The sequence below is a fragment of the Calidris pugnax genome, unplaced genomic scaffold (genome assembly GCF_001431845.1).
Source record: "Calidris pugnax isolate Ruff unplaced genomic scaffold, ASM143184v1 scaffold111, whole genome shotgun sequence".
In the NCBI taxonomy this organism is placed as follows: domain Eukaryota; kingdom Metazoa; phylum Chordata; class Aves; order Charadriiformes; family Scolopacidae; genus Calidris; species Calidris pugnax.
Genome location: NW_015090872.1, coordinates 3256232 through 3280465, shown reverse-complemented (window position 1 = coordinate 3280465; position 24234 = coordinate 3256232). Strand labels below are relative to the sequence as shown.

General features: G+C 46.7%; 1 protein-coding gene across 11 annotated transcripts in view; it reads left to right on the top strand.

Annotated features, from left to right (window-relative positions):
• MBNL1 (muscleblind like splicing regulator 1) overlaps positions 1-24234 on the top strand; it is a 105489-nt gene that overhangs the window by 54049 nt on the left and 27206 nt on the right. For all 11 annotated transcript variants that reach the window (XM_014945915.1, XM_014945907.1, XM_014945914.1 and 8 more), the window contains one exon: positions 22631-22801. In XM_014945915.1, the coding sequence (XP_014801401.1) occupies positions 22733-22801 (69 nt within the window). In that variant the 5' untranslated portion in view covers positions 22631-22732. The remainder of the gene's footprint in view (positions 1-22630; positions 22802-24234) is intronic.

Genomic DNA, 24234 nt, shown 5'->3' with positions numbered 1-24234 from the left:
ATGAGCTTTCACACTGACCCTTGGACAGCTGGCCTCGATTGCCCATTAATTACCGCTTTGTTTAGTGTACTTCTGCTTACAGCCGGTTCTGACAGCTTCATCTCCATCACTGCAATAAATAATAATCAGATGCTGGCACTTCTGGGCTTGGTTAGATATGCAGACCAACTGTTTGCTCTGGATTCTTCTTGCGCCCATGCCAGGGATGCAGTTAAACTAAATGCCTGTGTTGTCACAGTATGTGTACCTGCCACTGCAGCTACGTGTCTGTGGGCTCCAGCAGCCTGTGCCCACTGGACTGTGGGGCACACAGGGGTGCCACAACTGGGGTCACATGAGTGGCTGCACCTCAGGCTGCCGGTGGCGATGCCCAGTATCCTTTGGAGACAGGGTGGGGGGACCCTGTGCCATGGGGGCTGTTGGGGTGCAGGAGCATGTACCTGTTCCCAGGGTTGGCTGGTACCTCTGCATCAGCCTGGCTGTTGAGCTGCTGCTCACAGCTCTCATTTCTGCCATCAGCCTCAGGACTGAGTTGACTGCAGAGGGGCTGGTGGTTGTTTTTTAAAGATGTGCTTTGTTGGAAATCGCTGCCTTGTCAAGAGCTGAAGGCGTTGGCTTCACTGAGTTCCCTATTGTGGAAAACAGGTGCAGTTTTTTATTAAAAATTATTAAAGATTTCCTGATTAATTTTTGGTTTCTTCCAGAACAGAAATTTGTCAGCATTTCAGTTTATGAAGTTCTTGTTGGACAGAAGTATTTTCTGCTTTGCTCAAGAAGTTTGTGGTTTTGTCCTTTTGGTTGTAGCAGTGATGCTGGCTGGAAGAGGGTTGTCTGCTGGCCTGATGCATTTCATTTCTGGAAGCTCTCAATGTTTTCCTTTCCTTTTCTATGCATTGTGAAGTTTTTTGATTCTCTTTTGTGTTTCTTTTTAAACAACCCCGTAAGCTAAGTCTCTGTTGTGCTATTTCATTGTCCTGTGCTGACTTGCTGAACTCTGTCTCATGCCTGGTACTGAGATTAGCTGCATGTTTGGCAATTGGGCATAGAAAAGGGCATCCTTCCTCCTGTGGTAGAGGATGCCCTGAGCAGTGCCCACCGGCACCCATCCGTCAGCCCTGGCATCCTCATGTACCTGAGAGCTGAAGCCTCCATAGAAATTACATCTTCAGGCTTAATGCTTTGTGGAGTAGTGATATTAGACTAAACTGGTTTTGAAATCCAGTGCAATTAGGGGCAAATGTGAACGATGCCTCCTGCATAGGCCTTTCTTGTGTGTCTATGTGTGATATTTCATAGATTCATGGAATCATGGAATGGTTTGGGTTGGAAGGAACCTTAAAGGTCATCGAGTTCCAACCCCCCTGCCATGGGCAGGGACACCTCCCATTACAGCAGGTTGCTCAAAGCCCCATCCAGCCTGGCCTTGAACCCCTCCAGGGATGGGGCAGCCACAGCTTCTCTGGGAAACCTGGGCCAGTGTCTCACCACCCTTGGAGTTACGCTGCACTGTCAGTCTCTCCTTTTTTTTTATTAGTGAGCAGCCTGGAGTGCCTTAATTTGATTACTGTGTAAGCAAACCATACAAAAAGGGCCAGAACTGTTAAGTTGTCAGTTGCCAAGGGCAGAATTTGGTGTCAGCTGCCAAAGGCAGCCTGTCCTCCTCTGTCACACACCTCTGCCCGAATGACACCCACATAGGTGTCCCTGCAGCTGTGAAAATGTAGTTATCTGATAAAATGCCCAAGAGAGTCTCTGTCGCCATCCCCTGACGTCTCTCCCCCTTCCCCTCCATAGCTACTGCTCTCAGTTTATTTTGGCAGTCCCGGGTACGTGCAGTAATTAAGTAAAAAGGTTTGGATGTTATTGAAACAATATGTTTCCATCTAAGAAAGTTTACTGTATTGTAAAATGTCTGGGGGAGTCAGAGGCCGGAGAGTTATTTGCATTCCTGAAAATCAGGTCACTTCTCCATGCCTCCTTCAGCGACTCTCAATGCAGAGCCATGCCCTGCAGTTACTGGGGTTTCCCAGCAAGCGAAATGCACTGGATTTAATTTGTCTGGTTTGACTAAAAATGCCGACTGGCTCTTGCAGAACTGCACAGAGAAGCAGAGCTTGTTGCTGAGCGGAGATTTCGGTGTGGTGTTACTGAAAGAGATTCAAAGTCATTTTTCATGATGGTAATTCAAAATTGTGATCCTTTGTAAACTAGGGAAAAAAGTTCTCAGTGGTGAGCCTGGTTGTGCGAGTCTGAGTCCGTATATTGTCTGTCAAATGCAGCAGGATTTCTGCAGGTCAGAGATCGAGTTCATTGTCTACCTGAAATATTTGGGGATGGAAGTAAACTATCTTGCACTGCTGTTTTGGTCTGGGTTTTTTGTGGGTTTTGAGTGGTTTATGAGGATTTTAGTGTGTGGGTGATTTCTGTGGCCAAAGGAGTCTGAGAGAAAGCAGCTATTCACTTTTCCAGGTAAAAATAGCAGATTCGATTATCTAGGGGGAGAGGACAGGTATCAGCAGGGAGAAGGCATCATTTAGCTCTTGGCTGTTGGTGCATTCTCAGACATCTCCTTCCTTCTTTGCATGAGTCTGCCTGCTCACAGGAGAACTGCTGGTCCTCCTGGCTGAGACCTCATCTGCCTTTTAGTGCTGGGAATGACCATTTAGATGAGAGAGTGCTGCCGGGTGCTGGAAACGCTGCTGGAAGGTCTTACCATCAGAAATCAAGTAGAGGGATTCTCTGTTCAAATGCAGTTTGGAATACAAGCTCAGAAAGCCTTGCTTCACTTGTGCTTAGTTAAGTTGCAAAGTCAAATGTTATTTTGAAATTAATAGTTTTCCATTTTTCAATCAGAATTGGTCATTTAACTTTACTTGAATATAACAGTAGCTTACCAATTATTTTTTCCCCCACAGATGTTGTTAGGTTATTTTTAGTAAAATTTAGAAATAGTCAATCCAAAGTCATTATTTGTCAATCAATAAACTATTTACCTGACAAATTCCTTCCAGTTGTACTTAAAATAATGTGTCGAGACACTGTATTTGCTAAGAACAAGGAAAAACACTACAAAAGGGATAGCAAGGCCTAAAAACTCCCATCTGCAAAGCAAGAAAATAGAGAGATGTGTAATTGTTAGGTAAACAACGTCAGTAAGAACCCCAGACATGTCAGTGCACTGGCATTTTCAGGTTGGGATTCCAGCAGTGCTTTCCAGTTGGTGGTGTGGGGCTGCAGTTTTCACCAGTGCTTTTAAGTCATCCTCTCTTCAATAAAAATCCAGACAAAAAATAATGACCGCAATTGACCTTCAGATCGCTAAAGGAGGGCTGTCGGTGTACTGTTGGAAAGTGGAGAACAATTTATTGATATGACGTTAATTTTTTTGTTATTCAGCAATGACCTTAACTATAAATGCGAGAAGAGGCTGCACGGCGTTGGCAGCCTGCACGGCCACTGACGTCTTGCCCAGCACAGCAGATCATTGCAGTCTGTGTCCTCATTTCACCTGGGGCTTCGTCCCTCAACAGCCAAGAATTAATTAATTAGGATGGAGGTAGATGAGAGACCTCCCAAGTTTCACTACCGGTGTAATACAACATGCCGATTTGCTTAAAACCTGACCCTAGAAGGGACCCCAAGGGATTTCAGGAGATGAAACACCACCACTGCAAAAAGAGAGCAGCAGAAGTTATATGCCTTGTAGCAGGTAATGCTGCATGGAAGTTGTTGGGATCACTTCTTAATCCATAATGAGCCTTCAGAGTAAGTCTGCTGAGTGTAGGATGTTACAGAAGGTGTTTATAGCAGTGAGGATTTCTGATATCCAAACAAAAGGGGTGAGATTAGTTTAATGCAGGAGAGTGAGGCTGGGGAACGTAGTCCTTGTCACTGTTTGATTGTCTCAGCCTGGCTCCCCTTTGCAGCATCTTCATGGCTATACTCTGAATACCTGCATCCAGGCTTTTCTTTTCCGAACGTATCTCCACACTGCGTCTCGTTTGGGTGCTGTAACAGCCTGTTATCAGGTCTTGGTTTTATCTTTGTTTTTAAATTAGTCCCACAGGTCTACAGCGCTCCACCAGCTTTATGCCTTGAAAAACAGGGATATATTTCAGCAGTGGTGGAGAGGTGTAGTGTGGGCAGCTCCAGATACCGCTGTATGGCTGAGGATTCACTGGCTTCTGCTGCTTCCTGCATTATGTAAAGGACTGCCTTCATATTACTATTATTAAAAAAAAAAATGAGCCCTTTGCAGCAGTGGTGGAAGTGCAGGCAGGCACAGCTGTGTGTGCAGCTACCACGCTGTGGAAAGCTGTTGGAGCAACGTGCTGGAAATGAGATGCAGGGCTTAAAGAGGGAAATTAATCTCATGTATAATTAAAGTGAAATTTTCTGAAAATATTTTATATCATTTTTAAAGGATATTTTTGGTTGTTCAGCATGTATATTGTGAATTGCTGATCAAATCACTGCTGTTTAGAAAGAAGGGTGGCAGTTTGCAGCTGTAATCTGTTTAACGTTGCTCGCGTCTCAGACACCGCAATTGCAATGCAATGGTGTATCGCTACCATAAAGCCTCATCAGAGCTTGAGGGAGGGAAAAGTGCTCTTACCCTTTAGAAGTAAAGGATTTAATATGAGGAGGAGAGATGTTCCCCTTCTCCCCTCCTGGTCTTTGTTCTGGAGCTCACCCCAACCTCCCTGGGCATCCCTTGGAAGGACCCTTTGGCCTCTGGCGACATCCAGGGTTGGGGGTGCTGGTCCCATCTCTGTGCATGGGGCTGGGGGATGCCAGGTGGGGGGATGCCAGGCTGGGGATGTGCTGCAGCCACAGGTATCAGTGGGAGTGAAACACAGCCTTCAGGGGCACCGGGTCCCTCCTGCAGCGGGTGTCCCCACCGGGCTTGCTCCCATGCTTGGACCAGCACAACGATGGTGCCTTGTTCCCTCTTGTGCCCCTTGTTTGCTTTGCCTGGTCTGTATGGTCCAGGTTAGATTTATTATGGAAATGCTGTAGGACTGCTCGGGGTCATCCCTGCACAATTTAGGGAAGAGCTTTCCTTGGCCTCAGCTCCCTCCCTGCTCACAGATGCAAGCAACAGGTGATGGCAAATTCTCTGTCTTGAAATCACAAAAGGAAGATTTTATTTTTAAACTGTAGCAATTCAGTTCTAAATATAGCACCTATAATGGAGAACTCTGCTGCATATTTACACTTGGGTGAGGACACTAATTATCCAATTTAGATCACCATGCCAACCACCTCCCCTTTCTCACCAGGTAGAAGAGACTTAAAATGCCAGTGGGCTGCAAAAACAAATGAAAATAGTTACATCTGGGTTGGTGGTTTTTTGGTTTTTTTTTGTATTTTACATGTGCCTATATCTACCTTAAAAGTTACATTTGCTATCTAATAAGAAAACTATGCTTGAATCAAGGAAGGTGTAAAGACTGTGAGGGCAGGTACTGGAGGCAGCACAAAGCAAATGCCCTGAGTGACAGTGACGGAGCCAGGGCTGGGATGGTGAGAACAGCCCTGCAGACAGCCAGGGCAGGTTTTTAAACAATTTTAAAACATATGAACTAGGTAAAAAGTATACGGTAACATCCACGGTGTCATAACCCTTTTCAGTGGCTCTGCTGAACAAGGACCATGTCCTTTTTGTTTGTTCCCCCAGTGTGGATGCAGTGTTTGACAACTTGCCTGTTTTCTGTCATAGCACACCAAAACAAATAGGAAGCCAGAAAATATTATGAAATATTAATTATGCTGCAGTATATCCATTAAACAGTTATAGTGGAAGCCAATGGATCCTCAGCTTGCTGTTCATTTTAATAATTTACTTGGAACTACTGAGGTCCTAAGAGCAGAGGCTGCATGGCAAAGGGACTGTTTTTCAGACCGAGTCATTTGCAGGGAGATTATACCCTGTGAACAGAAATGTTGATAAAAGTAATCCTCAGTACCTGCAGCTGGCGAGGCTTTATACAGCGCTGCTTTGTTCACAGCCACTTGCTGGTTGGCACCGCATGAAGCTGTAATGATGAATAGATTAAATCTTGCCTGCGTTTTACTTGATCTTTACATAAAGTCATTCGTTTTACTCTTAAAACGTTAGTTATTACATGCTTGAGTAAGGATCATACGGATTACTACAGATTGCTCTAACAGGATTTTATGGCTTCAGGAGTTCAGAGAGAGCAGTTTCTGAAGTCCTCGCTAGAAGTGTTGTGTAGTTTGTCACACTGTCGTTATCTATGTGCAGCCCCTGGGAGATAACCGGGGATTGTCGTGGGGGGCATTTGGTTTCCCTCTGTGGGCCTGGGAAATTGCAGTTCCCTCGTGTTCTGCAGGTTGGGGGGCAGAGGGAAAGTTACTTGGGGGAGAAATCCAGGGTTACTCAATCTCAGTCTACAGAGTTTGTGTATCTTGCGACTGGCAGTGCTGTAAATATAAATATTGATAAATTGATATATATAATGTGTATATACAAATATTTGTAACAGTATGAATATCAATGCCAAATAGTATTAAAGGATGAGAAAGATATTTCCTTAAGCTATTGACGTCTTTCCAGTGGCTGTTACACAACAAATATTTGAAGTGGTTTGGTAGAGTCTCCAGTGGCCACCTTACCTGCAGGTTACACATTGATTTGAGCTGGACAGATGTTTTGGTAACACTGTTGCGAGTGCTGCATGGGAGGAGGAGGTTGCAAAGCAAAGTGATGCACGTGTGAACGTCCCAATCTGCTTTCCTGTCCCGACCACCATGCCCATGCCAATGTTCCTGGAGCTGGGGATGGTAGAATCATAGAATGGCTTGGGTTGGAAGGGACCTAAAGGATCATCTGGTTCTAACCCCCCTGCCATGAGCAGGGACACCTCCGACTAGACCAGGTGGCTCAGAGCCCCATCCAACCTGGCCTTGAACACCTCCCAACTCTCTCAGCCTGTCCTCATAAGAGAGGTGCTCCAGCCCTCTCATCATCTTTGTTGCCTCCTCTGGACCTGCTCCAACAAGTCCATATCCTTCTGATGTTGGGGGCCCCAGAGTTGGATGAGACGCTGCAGGGGGGTCTCGCCAGAGCGCTGCTGGCCATGCTGCTGGGGCTGCAGCCCAGGATGTGGTTGGCTTTCTGGGCTGCAAGCACGCATTGGTGGCTCATGTCGAGCCTCTCATCCACCAACATCCCTAGGACCTTCTCCTTAAGGCTGTTCTCAATCCATTCTCTGCCCAGCCTGGATTTGTGCTTGGGTTTGCCCCGACCCACGTGCAGGACCTTGCACTTGGCCTTCTGTGCTTCCCCTTGTTTCTCCCTGTCTGCTCCTGCTCGGGGTTGTACGAGGTGAGGCCTTGGCCGGCTGGAGGAGAAGGTGCATCCATCCCATGCCACTGGCCAGGGGAGGGCCTTGGGGAAGTCCTGGAGCACATCCCCTGCCTTGGTCCCTGTGCGTGGGCTGGCGGGAGCACTGAGCTCTCCCAGCAGAGCCCAGGCAGCTATGGCAGACCAGAAACAGGGCCGGTTTCACTACTGTGCTGTTTTCTTTCCTTCTGGGCCCATGCTGGCAGTCTGCTTACTCTTTTTTTTGTTTTCTTTCTTTTTTTTAAGCCTGTTTCACGGCAATAAGACGCCTCCTCTGCGATTCTTCCCGTACAAGTGCCATTAGCATTATAAGCCAAGGTGATAAATTACAGGGTTTGTGACTTTTATCTACAAGGTACACACACAAAGACGTCATTAAGTGGTCACTTCAGTGTGTTTTATGGCTACGCTGGATATGAAAAGATGCACAAAGATAATTAAAAAATATAAAACTTGTTGCCAAATCAATTTAATTATTATAACTAAGATAACATCATGCCAAAAAAGTTAGATAAAGTGTCTTAGCAAGTTCAAATCAGTCAGATTTCTCCTTTTGTAATGGCCCAGTAGGTGCCTGCAGGAGACTGGGGTGGCCAGAGCCATTGGGGTGGGGAAGCAGCGTGGCACAGCCTGGGCAGGGGGGGACATGGGGGCTGCTGCTGTCAGGACACCTGGGCACATGCCCGCCCCACGGCAGCACTGGCAGTGCTGCAGGGATGGCCACTGGCTCCTGTTAGGCACTGCCTCAGTGGGGCTGAGTTGGGAAATACTTGTTTTGTACTTATTCTGGTAGTGCAGATTTTGGCAAAGAACTCCCAAAGTGGCCAGGTATGACTGAAAAAGGCCTCTTTTATTATTTTTTTTTTTTCTTCCTCTCTGTAGTAACAGCCATAAAACTGTAGAAAGAAATATACGATAAAGAAATAAATCAGTGAAGCATATTTGGTAATAATTCTGCTCAGCTACTGTTGACTTGATTTAGCTGAATAAATCAAAATAATGCATTGCAATAGCTGCAGCACAGCATACGCATTACGGCTGGGCTTATCAGAGATAGAGTGAAGGCGTCTCCTGGCCCAGCGGCCGTGATGGAGTGTGTGAAGCTGGAAGGAGCGGGCTCGCCAGCAGCCTGTTCAGTTCCCAGGCTCCCTCCTCCTCCTCAGCCCTGTGGCAAGCTCTGTGCCAAGAGGGGCTCCGTTTTGGCCGCAGAGGCTCCTGCAGAGCTGGGCATCTGCACCAGAGGGTGAACCCCAGTGGGGATGTGGCAGGAGGCAGGATAGTCCTGGGTTAAGGATTTAGAGAAATAACAGGCTTGAAACCAAAGTAAAGTTTTTTTCCAGAGCATGGCCGAGCTTTGATTGGTATTCCTGGAAACAAAAATTAACCAAATGTACTCAGTGTATATCCTAAGCGTTTAGAATGCTTTAAAAGCATAAATTATTTGTTTGCTTTTCACTATAGGACCTTTAGTATGTTTAATAAATAAGTTTATAGTCAGAAATGAGAGAGCTGCGTTTACTTGCTCCAGGTTTGCTGTGGTGGGGCTGGTGATGGGGTGTTCCCCAGGGTGCTCAGGAGCCTGCCTGGGGCTGCCAGGGAAGCTCCTGCTCTGCGGGGACTTCAGCACTAAAGCCTCCTGTTAAATGGAGGAAGGTAAAGACCAGTTAAAAGCAAAATTTTGTTGAGTCTTGCTGGCACTGTGAACTGGCTGGTTTGGGGCATGGCAGAGGAGACTGGTTGGAACACAAGCAGGGAAAAGTGTTGGTGCTGGTGGCACCGTTGGCTGCGAGGTCCCTCCACTCTTGTGACATTGTCACGTTCACCACTACAAATCTGCTCCCCAAGACCTGTATTTAAGGGCTGAATAAATGCATATTTCAGCTACCTAATAAAAGCCAGGGCGTTTTTTTGTTGTTGTTAAAAATACTTTTCTTTGCTAACACTTGGCAGCTACTGCAGTCCAGCAGAAAGCCTTAAAGGGGAGACATGTTTAGGCTGAACTGAAGGCTCTGGAAAGTTATCCTGATGATTTTTATCCTTTTATTTTACTGTTGCTATTCATTAAAAATGTGTTCTCCGTGAAAACTTCATTGATGGTCTGTGCTGACAGAAACCTCTGCTGGGCGATGTGGGGCAGCACGGGGCTGCTGCTGCTGGGTGCTCCTTGTGATTTATTTCACCTTCCGTGCTGCAAGATGTGTGTGTCCCCAGAGACCCCGCACCTCCCGTGGGGCTGGTGTCAGCTTCCCAAAAATCAACAGGCAGCGGATCAGGCACAGGTTTTAAGAGTGTCGTGAAATGGTGAGGGAGAGACAGATTTTTTTTATTGCTTATTTTTCTGTTCCTGTCTGCCTGAATTCCAGCAATGACACCATCCTTGCTCCAGACACCTCCTGTGCCTGGAGGTGCCTGTGACACCTCCTGAAGCTCTCGCATGGGGCAGGGACATGAGGGTGAAATGGGTGGTCTCTAATGCCTTGGTGTCTCGAAGAATTTGATTTATGTAAATGCTATGGAAGTCATTATCTTGGGTTTTATTATTATTAAATGGTGAAATGTAATCTAACTGGATACATAACACAAGTGTAAAAAACAAATTGAAGTTTGTAGGAATATTAATGAAGAAAAAATGCTGCAGTTGATTAGGAAGGGGAGAAGGCATGTGAGTGGCAGCTTCCAGTGATTCCCTGTAGTTGTTTCTTTTTTCCACTTGTGACGAACTTAAGCAATATAAAATTCATAATTTCCTAATGTCCATTATTTGGAGTTGCTGGGGTGAGGTGGGGGCAGTGGGACGCTGTTTGCCCCCGGTGGGCAGCAGCAGTGCCCCAGGGTCGCACCAGGCCAGCAGTGCTGGCAACCTGTGCATCACAAGCTTGTCTGGGCACACGTGTGGCAGGGTTACGGTGTCTCCTGGTGTCACTGGGTGCTGTCACTCAGTGCCGTGCTCCTCAGCTTTGGTGTTTTGTAACTGTAATGGGGATATTCAGCTGTGGCTGGCTGCTGCGTGTGTGTGAAATCCTTTGTTTAATGGAAATTCAGCAGTTGTTGTCAATATTTATTCTTGTCCGTTGCTGTTTAATCAACACCTTATCACGTTTTCTGCTGCTTTCCCTCTGCGAGCAGGGACTCTGCCGTGGGTGTCGTGGCTGACTTTGAGGTTAGTATTATAAAGCTCGGGCTGGCAGCAGCCCCCTCTCCTCTGTGGCCACTGGAAGCAGGAGGTGGGACTGGCAGAGAGGGGTAATTAGGCTGTCACTCAGCGTGATGTTTAGGGACAATTTTCCAGACCAGAGAAGTGTGCTTGGGCAGATCAAAGCGTGGCGGTGGTAACTGGGGAAACAGATGAGGTCTGAAGGGCAGCTTGAGCTGCTGAGGAGGGGAGAGGACCATCCATCCCTGCTGGCCTCTGTGCCTGCAGTCCTCTGGAGAGGACTGCACATCCTTGGGCTGCTCTCTGTACTCAAGAAGAAAATGTGTATTTCAAGGGGGGGTAGGTGGGGTGTTTGTGTCTCCTGATTCTCATATATTGGTCGTAGGCAGCTGGACCGGCACACTTGCTTGCAGGGTAGTCCAGCCACGATGGTGCCAGGAATGCAGTTATCCTGTGTAGAAGAGCCTGCTGGGGTGCAGGGACTCCTTGTCCAGAATGTGTTGGGCTGCATCTTGAAACAGGCCGGGCATCAGAGCTGTGTAGTTCCTCACCCATCCTGGTCCTGCCTCCGATTGCTGCCTGGCTTCAGAGCCCTAAGCCTAGCCACTGGCTCACCGGGACTACGGTTTGTGTGCTTCAGGTCAGTAAAAAAAGTCCAGGAACTCTTTTTGTTCAATATGAAAAAAAATTTCTCTGACTGTATGCTTGGCATGCCAGCTACTACAACAAAGCGAGTGCAAACAGTTTATTTTTAAAAAGCAAACCATAGCTTACGTGTAGTTAAATGTTTTCCTGTAGAACACATGAGCATCGGTATAAATAGTTTTACCATTTACAGGCAATATTCAGATTTTACGTAACAGCCATCTTCCTGCTTGGGTTTTAACACGCTGAGCTCTCTGCTGTCGGAAGGAATTTATACTCCCTAAAAGAGGGAGGTGTTTCCATGTTTGTTTTGGATCAGAACTCTGTAATCTGTTACAGCTGCGCTGTTCAGCGTGGCTGCTGGTTTCCTGGCTCTGGCTCATGCGGAGGCAAGTAGGTTGGGTACCAGCAGAGCCCCGGGCCGAGAGGAGCATCCTCAGCTGTGGCTGCTGCCATTCTGCGTTGTGGCACATTGGGAGTACCCAAAAGTGATTGATTTAATTATATTTAATTATTATTTCATTAATAATTGTTCAATAGTGATGGGGCAGTAAATGTTCATGCAGTGCAGTTGGGATGTGCAGCACTCATAGCAGTGTCTGCTGGCCGCAGAAGCTTTTTTCTTTTATTTTTAGAAGGTAGCCTGTAAAATACTAGACAGTTATTATGTCTGATCTTGAAAAGCAGGACTGAGGAACTCCAATGGCACAGAAATACTCTGCTGAGTCCACCGTAACACTGCAGGTGGTTAAAGGCCATGGTAGCTGCTGAAGTCCGTCAGCAAAGATTACAGCCTTCTTCTGGTCAATGCTTTTATGTTTAAAATCCAGTTTCTTTGCATCCTGTGGCATGGAGGTTGTCTCACTGATTTAATGGTAGTGACAATGACAGCAATGCTGCATGCAGGATCCCGTATTTAACCATAATTTCACAAGGCCACCTGAGGAAAAAATGTTTGCTTAAAACCCAGAGAAACTCCACGGGGCTGGTATTTTTCACTTCAGTTTTATTTTGAAATAAGCAAGAGCGGAGTTTGGCTGCAGTTCGTGTTTTCCTGTGGCACTGGAGGCTGGTTTTACCTGTCACACACAAGGTGCCCCACGGACACCTCCCCTGAGGTGGAGGTCTGGCACTGGCTGTGGGCTGTGCAGAGGCCAGCCGGCATGGGCACCCCACTTTTCTTTCCTGCATCTCTGTTGCTAAGCAACAGTTTTTAATTGTAGAATTAATTTGGTTCCAGGACATCCTGAGAAGCAGTGCATGCTAAAAATTTCAATTGAAAGGTTGTTTGTGTGGTTTGGACTGGGCTGACCATTAAACGAATGGCAGATGGTCTTTTCAAACCAAGGCAGTTAGAATCATAGAATCTCAGAATGGTTTGGGTTGGAAGGGACCATAAAGACCATCCAGTTCCAACTCCCCTGCTATGGGCAGGGACAATTGCCACTGGACCAGGTTGCTCCAAGCCCCATCCAGCCTGCCCTTGAACATCTCCAGGGGTGGGACATCCACAATTCCTTGGGCTCCAGTCCTCTGATCATCTTTGTGGCCTCCTCTGGACCTGCTCCAACAGCTCCATGTCCTTCTGATGTTGGGGGCCCCAAAGCTGACAGAGCAGTGCAGAGGGCTCTCAGCAGAGTGGAGTAGAGGAGCAGAATCCCCCTTCAACCTCCTGTCATCATGTGGTGTTGCATCAGTCCTGTACTGATGTTGTGTTTATAGGTGACAGTGCCTTTTTAAAAAGATTTTCTTAGCTAAGGGGGGTGAGGATAGGTAACTGTGGTCCCGGTGGAGCAGTGCTGCAGGGCTGCAGGTGAGTGTTTTAGCTCTGAAGCCCGTGGTTGGGCAAGCGTGCCATCCCATCACCGGTGCCTCTTGTTGCCCCCCCTGTACCACATAGGGCTCCACACTCCTTACTGGGGCTCTGCCTGTGACAGGGCTGGGCTGGGAACTCGGGGGACAGCTTGGGGTTTGTTCCAGGGATCTCGGAGAAAGAGCCAGGGTTTGTTCCAGTAACATCTCCACATGCAGAGAGTAGCACGGTGGTGCTCTTGGTTCTCTGCGCCCCTGGACTTCTATGATGATATTTTAGTGGTGCGGTGTTGGTGGATTGATGAAGAATCAGAAGCTTTCCCCTTTGCTTTTGTGAGCAGTAGTTCTTGTATAAACACGCTCAGAGTGGTGGAGCAAGTGGTCGGTAACTCGGGTTGTGCTACCGCAGTGGTATAAAAATAGCATAAATAAACAGACCCAGCAGGCTGGTGCAGTTTCGTTTTAAGACTTTCCCAGATGAACTGCATTTATGAAACTTCTCCCGACAGATGTATGTACTTCAGATAGGCAGAGGGTGGTCAGTGCTGCCCAGCTCCAGCAGCACAGAGAGAAGCTCCGTGTGGAGTCAGGCGAAGTGAGTGGTCAGTGCTGTTTCTGGGGCTGGGCAGAGTCAATGGCACACACTGGCTTGCTGGGTTTGTTTGTTTGTTCTGGTTTTATATTGTTGCAGAAGGATAACCTTAAACAAGGCTGGTGGGGTCACTGTGCTCGGTGTGCACTCTCTACGGTGCTTATCAAATGATGGCAGTAACTGTGATCTTTATTTCATCTGTCCATTCAAAATTCTTCTGTATTTCTCCTTCAGCTGTGCCTGATCTGATGTTTCCTGACCCTCCCAAATCAACTTTTCTGCAAAGGATTCCCACTCTCCAAAATGCAGGCTTGCCCAGCACTACCTGTTGGTCTAATCACTGCTAACATTGCAAATAGAAATGCAAACGCAATGTCACCTCTCAGCCACTCTCCCATGGATTTGGTTGCAACCATGCAGTGCTGAGTGGTGTCCCGAGCAGCTTTCCCCCATGGCAGTGCATGCCCTGTCAAAGTCCAGAACCCCTCTGGGTACTAGAGAGAACACTGACAACAGTTATACGTGATGTTACTGCAAACAGCATCCCTGTAGAGATAACCAAATAACAGGGGAAGCCCTGCTTTGGGGAATCTCAGCCTAAAATTCAGGGGTTATTGGAAGCGACAGATGTGGTGGGTTCCCCAGGGCTCCTTCTGGGAGAGGAGGGTTCATGTTGGGTGTCCCAGTGGATGACAGCACAGTGGGGTGGTCCGGGTCCTCCCTGCCTTCCTGCACCCCATAAGTACTCAGTGTGGAAAACCTCCCATAGCCTGCTCACAGAGTTTCTGAGGACTTCAGCAGTCCTGTGCGTGAGCTCCTCTGGGATGCTTATGGTCTCTGGTGCAGGCACCGTGGGGTCCTGATGGGTTGTGCCTGGAGGAGCAATGACCTCGCAAGACCAATTTGCTAATTAGACCTTATTTATTGCATCACCAGGCTGTGCTTTCCAAGAAAGTTTTAGGCTGAAGCCAAGGCCACTGGAGTGATGAGTTTGCTGTTCTTCCCTTGCGTGACGCATTAGATGGTGTTTCTAAGGAGAGGTATTGAAAAGTAATTATTTTGAATTTGAATTGGTTTAAAGTTTATGTGGGTACTGAAGCCAGAGATGTTTAGAAGTTCTTAAAACAGCTTTGGAGACCTAATAGCGACTATTCAAACTACTCGGGGACCTGATTTTTAGACCTTGGTGCAGATGTTTGCACAAAGTGTCTGTGCTTTCACCCAAGTGTGACTGAGATAGGGGTTCACACGCACCTTACAGGAGCAGAGGCAGAAACCAGCAGCCATGTGCCGGAGATACCTGGGCCCCAGGTGCAGGAGCTGGATCTAATGCCACTCTGAGATCTCTGCAGATTGTGTGGTCGGACAAGAACAATTTGGGTGCTATTAATTTGTAAACCCACCCAGTGTCAGCAGTGAGGTTGCTCCAGTGATCTCCGCTGCTCCAGTGGGTGCGGGGGAGGCTCGTGTGTGGCCTTTAAGAGAGTGTTTGCAGGGTAGGGAGAGTTTTGGCCAAAGCCGTGGGCTGTGCCATGGCCGTGGGTGAGTGTCAGGGCTGTTGTAGCACCACGAGTTGTCTCTCAGGCTGCCGGCGGGTCACGCTCCTCTGCTGGGCGGCAGCACTCCTGCACAGAGGGCTCCACAGCACACTAAGCTCAAATTGTCTGCTTGTTAATTAGTTATTGACTTCTGCTGATATTTCCATTAAATATCCCCTCAAGGAAAAAGTAAAAATTATTAGTACCTATATTACCTCAGCCTAACTGTAGTGATTAAAGGAGCTTGCAATCTCAGAAGTGAAGCCCAAGAATACTTTTTCACTATTAAACATGCAATTGGTGTATTTTCTAGAAGGAAATTATTTTTGGAGAGGAAGAGTTGCTATTATGTTTCTAACAACTAGTGTGGGATCCAAAAACCAGGGTGTGCTGCACTTCACAGAAAAATGGTGTTGTAGAGAAGAACATGGGAGTAACCTCACAGAAGTCGCCTCATTTCTTGCTCATAATATTTAGATGTAACATCAAAATCCAACACGTTTGTCAGGTGAGCCAAATCTTGTGGAAATACTTAATTTTTTTTTTCTGAATGCAGAGTTTTTGGGGTGATTTTTCCAAGGCAGGATTGACTATGGTTCCCTTTTTGTCTGTGTTTTGCATGTTTTCTCTTCCATGATTCTGCAAATATCCACACTCCCACTTTGTGGGGAACGAAGCCAAACTGCGTAGCTGGGAGATGCTCCTGGTGGCCTGTGGGGTACCTGTCCCTGCTCCCCTGCAGGCACTGGGAAGAAAATCTCCCGACCTGACCCCTGATCACCAAACCTTGATGAACCCCACGCTGCTCCTCGGTGAGGCATTGCAGGAGATGGGACACCACTGGGGTCAGGCACAGGTATTCAGGCTGTGGCTGGGGCATTGTGATCCCATGACAGCAGCAGACTGGTCTTTACAGCATTTTTGAGCAATGAAAGTGAAATGTACAGAATAGGAAATAAATTTGTGTATTAAAAACTAAGACAAAAATTGAGACCCAGCATGATTTTAAAAGATTTACTTCTGGAATGAGAGCAGAAGCAAATGTGTCCTTGCCCCCGTATTTCAAATATGACTTAAAAGTCTGTCTTTGTGTAGTAGCTGCTGTCAGCTAAAAAGATTACACTTCTTCCTGGTATTTTAATCATAATTTAAAACAAAAGCCTGAGCATCTAAAATGTGTCTGCTCCAATAAATAACAATTTTCCTCTAAGAGAATATGAAAAATAAAGTGAGAAAACCACGTTTCCCTGTGGTTCAGTAGTAATAATGTCACACAGAAAGGTTCCCCCCTTCACTCCCTCCCTTTCATGTCGCGGTGATTTCCCGAGTAGGAAGGCAGGAGCTGTTGTCCGGCGCTCAGGGGAGGCAGGCTGCATGCTGAGAGGCAGCGCTACTCGTTGCCACCTGTCTAGGGAAATAAATAGGAAACTCAAAGATAAGAGGCATCTTCTGTCAACGAATGAATCAACAAAGTAAATATTTTCCTACAGACACATTTTAATTAATATCTTATTTCCAACTTAAAACCCCTCAGCGCAATAATCTGACTGGCAGTTTTTACAAAAACACAGTCATCTTCATGAAAATTTCAGGCTTTGGTGTGTAGTTCATAACAAAAAAATGAGATCAGCAATAACCAATTTTTTAAGGTATTCAGTGCTCTGTATGGTTTGGGGTTTATTTTTTATTTCTTAGGGAGCTGAGTGAGCATGAAGAAGCTGGGTTTGATGGCTTCCATGTAGCATCCTGGTGTCCCTGACCCTTCGGGGCCGCTCCTCCTGCAGCATGGCAGCCCCCCTCTTCTGCAGGGACTGTCCTTGCTGCTGCTCTCGGGTTGGCTTTTTTCCCTTACCCAGCTGCCAGGGGTTTGGCCAGGATGCAGATCCAGCTTCCCCGACCCAGCGCTGGGTGCCGATGCCTCCTGGCAGCGTTGGCACAGCCATTGGCATGCGCTGAGTGCCAGTGAAGCCAGAGGCAGGTCTGCCAGTGCCCTCCCAGTGTGGGACCTGGCTGGCATCGAGTGGCAGACGAGGACCTCCAGGCATTTGGGGTGGAGGGTGCAGTGTGTCCCAGTGGCAGGGGCACGTGGGCTGCAGCAGCATCACACACAGGGTGAGAAGGGCTCTTGGTGGAGACACTGCTGGGAGGAGGAACAGTGTAGAAGGCAACAAGTGTCTTTTCTTGGCACTGCCCTTGCAAACCTCCTCATTTCATGAGGTTGCATGTTGTTTAGATGGGGCAGATATTCTGAGGTAGGCCCGATCCAGTGGGTGGGAAGGGCAGACGGATTGACAAAGCCCCCAGGGTGATGGTGGGCCTGTGGCCCCCCCCACCCCATCCTTCCTGCCTCCCAAAACAGTGCTGAGGAGGCTAATGCCAGGCACGGTGGGAGGGGGGAGGATGGGCACCTCCTGGGGACTCACACAGGTCTCTGATGGGTAAGTGCCACCCGCTCATCCCTGACCCTGTTTTTTGCCAAGGCTAGACAGCTTAAAATACTGCAGACATCACGCTGCCCTAATTTAATGACAGTCAGGCTGGCTGTTTAGTTCAGCCTGGGCTCTCTGCCTGCGCGTTGTTGATATGATAGCTGGAGAAAAACATCATGTGAGAGCGGCCCGCGCGGCCCCCGCTCCGGCATTCCTGCTGGGAGGAGGCCGAGCCGCCCGGCTGACGGGCCGAGCTCGCCCTCTCCTTCCTCGCTCCGCAGGACAGAGTTTCTGAGCAGGACGTGCACTGGGGCTGGTCACAGCGTGGGGCCTTGTCCTGGCGGTGACACTGCTGTCGGGAGGGTGGTACCACTCACGTCACCCCCCCTTAGTGTCACGCTGGGCACCCCGCGTTTCCCTGCTGGCTGTGCCCATGGGGGTGGCCCTGTCCCGCTTGGCTTGAGGGACCAAGATCTGTGGGTGGTTTCTGCTGAAGAGAGTGCCCAAGGAGCCTCAGGAGCCTTTTTAATAAGTTTTACCCCAGCAGGATCCTGGTAAAACCCCTCTGCTGTGCTCGTACAGCATTTCGGGACTCTGCTCAACTTCCACTTCTCTGAATTTACTCATATATAGCACTCTTTTATGACTGAAAAAACAGCAAAGGATTCCGAAAAGGCTTAAGATGCTCAACTTCCACTTCTCTGAATTTACTCATATATAGCACTCTTTTATGACTGAAAAAACAGCAAAGGATTCCGAAAAGGCTCAGAGAGATTAAAATCTGACTTAAACTTTGTTGACTGAAGTTACCAGAATCTAGTGAAAAGGTAATTAAGGAGCTATTTGTTGGCAATATAAAGGAGATGAATGCAGTCCGTGTGCCTCATTGAGATTTCTGACAGTGGTTTTCAGCCTGTGGTTTCTGACTCCTGCACGCTCTGTGTACCATTTCTGAAGGTCCGTTTCCCAAACAGTTAAGTCTGCATAGCTTTTGGAAAATTTTCTAGGATCTGAAAATTCACGAAGGTTGAAAGTTAGATGCTGCACTAGGCTCCAAAGCAACATACGAACAAGAAATATGGGAACTTTTTGATAGTAGCTCATGATAAATACGCATAAACACAGTTTACCTGCGGATGTGGTATATTCTTGTAGTCTTTGACTCAGAGTAAATTGTTGTCCTTAGAGATCAGCTGCTAAGGGAAGAGAGATGATGGCCTTGATGGGGAAAGGGAAGGGGGCTCCTTGTTTCCCAGGAGCCTGAGGACATTGCATTAGATCGCTGGCGTGATTTCTTTTGGCCTTTAAGCATTTGAGTCTATGAAGTAGATTAAGTGATCATGACCCAGTCTCTGGATCCACTCTGGAGACGTGTGAAGCAGCCTAAACCCCACCACTGAAATTAGGGCATTGAGTTTAATCTGCATGTTGGAATCAGGTTTGTTAATTGCTCCTCTCTGATTGCAGCAACACATGTAGTTTCATGTTACTCATTTAGCAGTAATTAAGTCTGATTTTTACACTGTGCTGATGTAAGATATCATCTTCCAGGCAGCTCGTAAAGGTGTAATTTTGCCCCATGTTACTGAGTGGTAGCAACAATTAACATGGGTTTTAGGATCAAGAGAAAAATTGACATAAATAAAGCTGTTCCAGAGTGCTTGCCTTTTACCTACTGTTTCATATACTTGTGAAGTGCTTTGAGGGGGGTGAGATGCTGAAATGAGGTTGGTTTATTTGTGCAGAATGGGTTAAATACTGCACTGTGTTGCCAGTAAGGTATTAAAGAACAGAACTGAGGGTCATTTTGTCCAAAGGCATCCCCACAGGCTGAAGGTGTGCTTTCCCCCCCAAGCCTACGGAGAAGCCGGGTGGGAGATGTCCTGTGTGTGGTTCCAGTTGGTCCACTCTGGGTTGTGCTGGCCCTGCGTGGGTCTGTGTGCTGCGCTGGGCTGTTGGGCACTGGGTTTGGTCCCCAGGGACATGGTTGGGCACAGCCCTGGCAGTGGCCACCCACCACTCTGGTGGTGCAATGCTGGAGGTGTCTCAGGGAGCTCCCGCGTGTGAAGCAGCAACCAGCAGATGCATAGAGGCACGTATGTATAGGTGTATATACACACACACGTATACAATTCATACTCCATAAACGCCAATTCCTGTTGCCACCATCAATTTGTCTTTTCTACTTATGAATTGTTAATGTTTTTTACTGAAGTATCCTAATTATTATTTGCAGTAGGAAACTCCATTCCCCTGTAAAAATATTTTCTCAGGCCGCACATGGTGTTTTCCCCCGTCTTATCTGTAGGGTAGATGTTGTGCTTTTAGCTTTTGTGCATTTTTTGGCCCCTGGCTTGATTGCTTTCCAACATTTGGAGCTGGGTTACTCAGGAGATTTTCTTGCAAGTGACTTCAGTGGTCCTTTCCAGGCAGCAGCCTTGCTGAGGACAGCCTGTAGCCCCCTGTATTGAGGGGAAGGTGATGGCCCCTGCCAAAGGACATTGGGGAGTCCTCCTGTATGCCACAACCAGAAATCCGAGGTCTGCAGCCCTAGGGCCAGCAAGGCAGCAATCATGGCATGTCTGTGTCTTCTCTGCAGACAGGCAGCAGTCACTCCACTCTTCTCTGTTCTTTCTGGAGGTGGATGGGATCATGTTATGGGACATGCATTTCGTTCAAGGAAATGTGCTCAGGGATTATGAGTGGATGCTCTAAAAGATGGACTATTTTTGCTGTTCATTAGAGTAGTGGGCTGCATGTACGTGGGACTTTGTATAATCTTGGTGTGTAGCCTGGAAATGTCCACAAAACTATACTTATTTTTCTTTCTATCAGGTATATCTCTTATGCAGGGCTCACTCAGATGTCAGTAGACTAACTATGAAAGTGAGTTTTAAGGAATTTGGACTGCCAGCAAGAGAGATGGATTGGGGTGGGAGCAGCAGCAAACCGTTTATCCCAGCCTTAAGGGGAGACAAAAATCATCGTACAAATTAGATTTCTGGCAGATCTTATAACAAGAATACATTTTAAGTTTCTGAGCAAAATTGCAGTATAAGGTCAAACTATATTGAATTAATTTGTTTCCTGATAAAAATGATTTCTTTCTTAAATTAAGGCTGTCTTTAGGCTGTCTTTTGCCTTGTCATTGTTCCTGTTTGGATTTATTTCAAAGATGAATGAGTAAAAGAAAAAAAATGTAATTTAAGGAATCTGTTTTTTTCCAGAAAAGGAATCAATTCTCCTTTTTAGTTGTTTTTTTTTTTTTTTTTCCTTATTGTTATAATCCCTTTAGTGAAAGTTTGGGCTCCAGTGTTACAATTCTAAAGAGCAATTAGTTTGTAAAACTTCTGTATTAATGAATGTGCATTTTCTGAAGTCTCATGGCATGCAAGATCACAGCACACATGCCATAAGAGGAGGGGAATCTCTTCCACAAGAGAGGGGGTTTCTCTTCCCCGAGCCCCCTCTGTCGTGCTCCATGGCTGGCAGGCAGTGCCCTTCGCTCAGGCTCTGTCTTTCATTTTAGAGGTTGTTGCAATGGAGCCTCGGGGGGGATTTAACGCTAGTTTTCAGAAGTCCTCTTCATGCCCAACTCCCTGTGCCCCAGCCTCTCAGCCTGCAGCCGAGAGCCTGCAGGTGGGGGCACTCAAAGCTGGAGACCACATTAGGAGAGATCCCCAGGCAGGGATGTCTTATCTCTTAGGGTTGGAGCCCCTCTGCTGTGAGGACAGGCTGAGAGAGTTGGGGTTGTTCAGCCTGGAGAAGAGAAGGCTCCGGGGAGACCTTAGAGCCCCTTCCAGTCCCTAAAGGGGCTACAGGAGAGATGGGGAGGGACTCTTTAAAGGGGAGTGTAGCGATGGGATGAGGGGGAATGGTTTTAAACTGAAAGAGGGGAGATTTAGATTAGATAATAGGAAGAAGTTCTTGACTGTGAGGGTGGCGAGACACTGGCCCAGGTTGCCCAGGGAAACTGTGGCTGCCCCATCCCTGGAGGGGTTCAAGGCCAGGCTGGATGGGGCTTTGAGCAAGCTGGTCTGGTGGGAGGTGTCCCTGCCGGGGGCAGGGGAGTTGGACTAGGTGGTCTTTAAGGTCCCTTCCAACCCAAACCAATCTATGATTCTATGTGTGAAGCTGGTTTACTGGGTAACAAGGAGGTACAGTGGGGTTTGGATATAAGTACTACAAAGAATTATTTTTTACAATTTCTTGATGTGAATAGTTGTCAAATTGATGAATGTCCTTTCATCCAAATCAAATCAGTGCATGAAATTTATTGTTTACCACATGTGAATCTAATGAAAAATTTAGAAGCAAGTCAATTCTGATTTTCTTGTTTGGTTTACATAATTGTATCAAAAATGCATCATATGGAAGAGGTTTTCTTCAAAGATGTTGTGTTCCACCTCTAGTGAAAGCACTGAGCTGGTGCTGTTTTCCCGGTAATAATGCTACTTTGACCTCACGTCTTGCTGTGCGCTCGATGTGTCTTGTGCACAGCAGAAAGAGAAGTGAGCCTTGAATGTTTTCAGAGTAACACGTGAGCTTTTGTAGGCTCAGTGCTGCAGCCCCACCACGTTTCTTTTGCTGGGTTTCCGGCTCCGCAGCCGCCGGCATCCTGGAGGCAGCTCTGTGGGCTGGGGGAGCCATGCTGGACCCCGTGGGCTGAGCTTTCACTCAGCAAAGACCTGTGCACAGGGGTCGGGCATGTTGTACTTTCAAAACAACTGATACTTGCTCACTTTCAGCAACTTTTAAAAGAAACAGTATTTAGCAAAGACCTGTGCACAGGGGTCGGGCATGCTGTACTTTCAAAACAACTGATACTTCCTCACTTTCAGCAACTTTTAAAAGAAACGGTATTATATTTTTTTTTAGAGTTGTACTGCAGGAATACAAAGTTTGGAAAAGCAAAGCAAGAAGCTGATGCTAGAATTGTCAAATTGCTCTGGTCAGTTTGTGACAGCCTGGAGAAGTAGCTGGGAGCTTTCCTCCTAGATCAGCAGCATGTTGTGTTTGCTTTAGCTGATGACATAAGGATGAAGATACGCCTATATCTTCTAAACCAATTGTGTCGATTCTTTTCTTCAGGGTCGATGTTCAAGGGAAAACTGCAAATATCTTCACCCACCACCACACTTAAAAACGCAGCTGGAGATAAATGGACGCAATAACCTGATTCAGCAGAAGAATATGGCCATGCTGGCCCAGCAGATGCAGCTTGCCAATGCCATGATGCCTGGTGCCCCGTTGCAGCCTGTGGTACGTACACTTTTGGTTTTGATCAATGAGTACGATGAGCTGCAGTTGAAGCAAGTTAGCGGGTGTGCTTACATGCCTGTAAAATCCCACAAACATCGGGTACTGGTGGAGAAATCAAATACAATGAAATGCTGGTCTCTATGTCTTTGCTTAATTTTCCCTTGCCTGAAGTAGTATTGTTAATTTAATTAATTTTGTTAATAATTTATGAATTTAATTCCTTTTTTGCAACTTCTTAAAATTAAGAAAGTGAATTCTCTACCTGGGATTTTTGTAAATAGACGTTTCCTTTGCAATTTCACATGTTCTAGGAGATTCCTGGGTTTGAGAAGATTCCCACTGGATGTTTTCCATTCACTCAGAGGAACCTTCTCAGGGAATTACTTGAACTTTGTCAGGCAGAGCAGAAAGCTTGTCCTGAGTGATGTATGGTGCATGTCAGTCTGACCTGCACGATCACAGCTCAGCTTGGCAGAAGGAGACGTATAGATACTCCTAATTTCTACAAAAAGCCAAGGGGTGGGGGAAGGAGAATCTATCAGAAATCTCTCATCTGGTCACAGCAAAATGCGATCATCTATTACTTCATACCTGTTTCTGTTATACCTTAGTAAGCAAGCGCAGTGCAGTGTTCCACAAAGCCGAATGCCGTGGCTGAATTTCTTGCTCTGCAGTAATCCCTCCTTTCAGCAAATGTCAAGATGATTGGCATCCACCCGCCATGCACCTACGCCTTTGGGAGCTGAACACCCTGTGCCAGATCCCTCTCTAATGCAATCCAGAGAGGTCATTTGAGCTAACCTATGGACAAATTTGGCCCAGAACCCTTTCGATATAAATTTCTAGCTCAGACATTAGAGGGTAATGATTAATGTATGAGCAAGACTGGCATTGATTAATATATGAGCAAGGCTGGTATAGTCTAAATAAAAAGGCAAACAATGCTCCCCTGGCTCTACCTCTCTTTCAATGGGTAAAATGGCAGCAAAGGAGAAAATAAGTTAAAAAATACATATGAAATAAATATATCTGCATTACCACTTCTCTGACAGTTCTTTTATTTGTTTCTTGCTGGCAAGGGTAGAATTTAGGGAATTTAATTTACTTCTAGATGCCCTCCTCCAGGAAACCTATGTTCGCTCTGTTAGTGAACTTCTGTTTCAAAAAACGTAGTGACAATTAATATTCCTCAAAATATAGCTAAATACTTAGGAAAAATCATCTCAGCAGAAAAGGTTCTCATATTTGTGCCAAATGGTTTTTTGGCTTCATGTTTTGTGGGTCTGCAGAATAGCAGTAAATATTCTGTGGTTGATTTGTTTCAGTTAATATAACTGTGATTCTCCCACAGAACTTTATGCCTCAGCCATTTCAAGAAAAAAGTGTGTGGGGGGGAGAAAAGGAGAAAATGTCATGGTAGGATCGTCACAGTA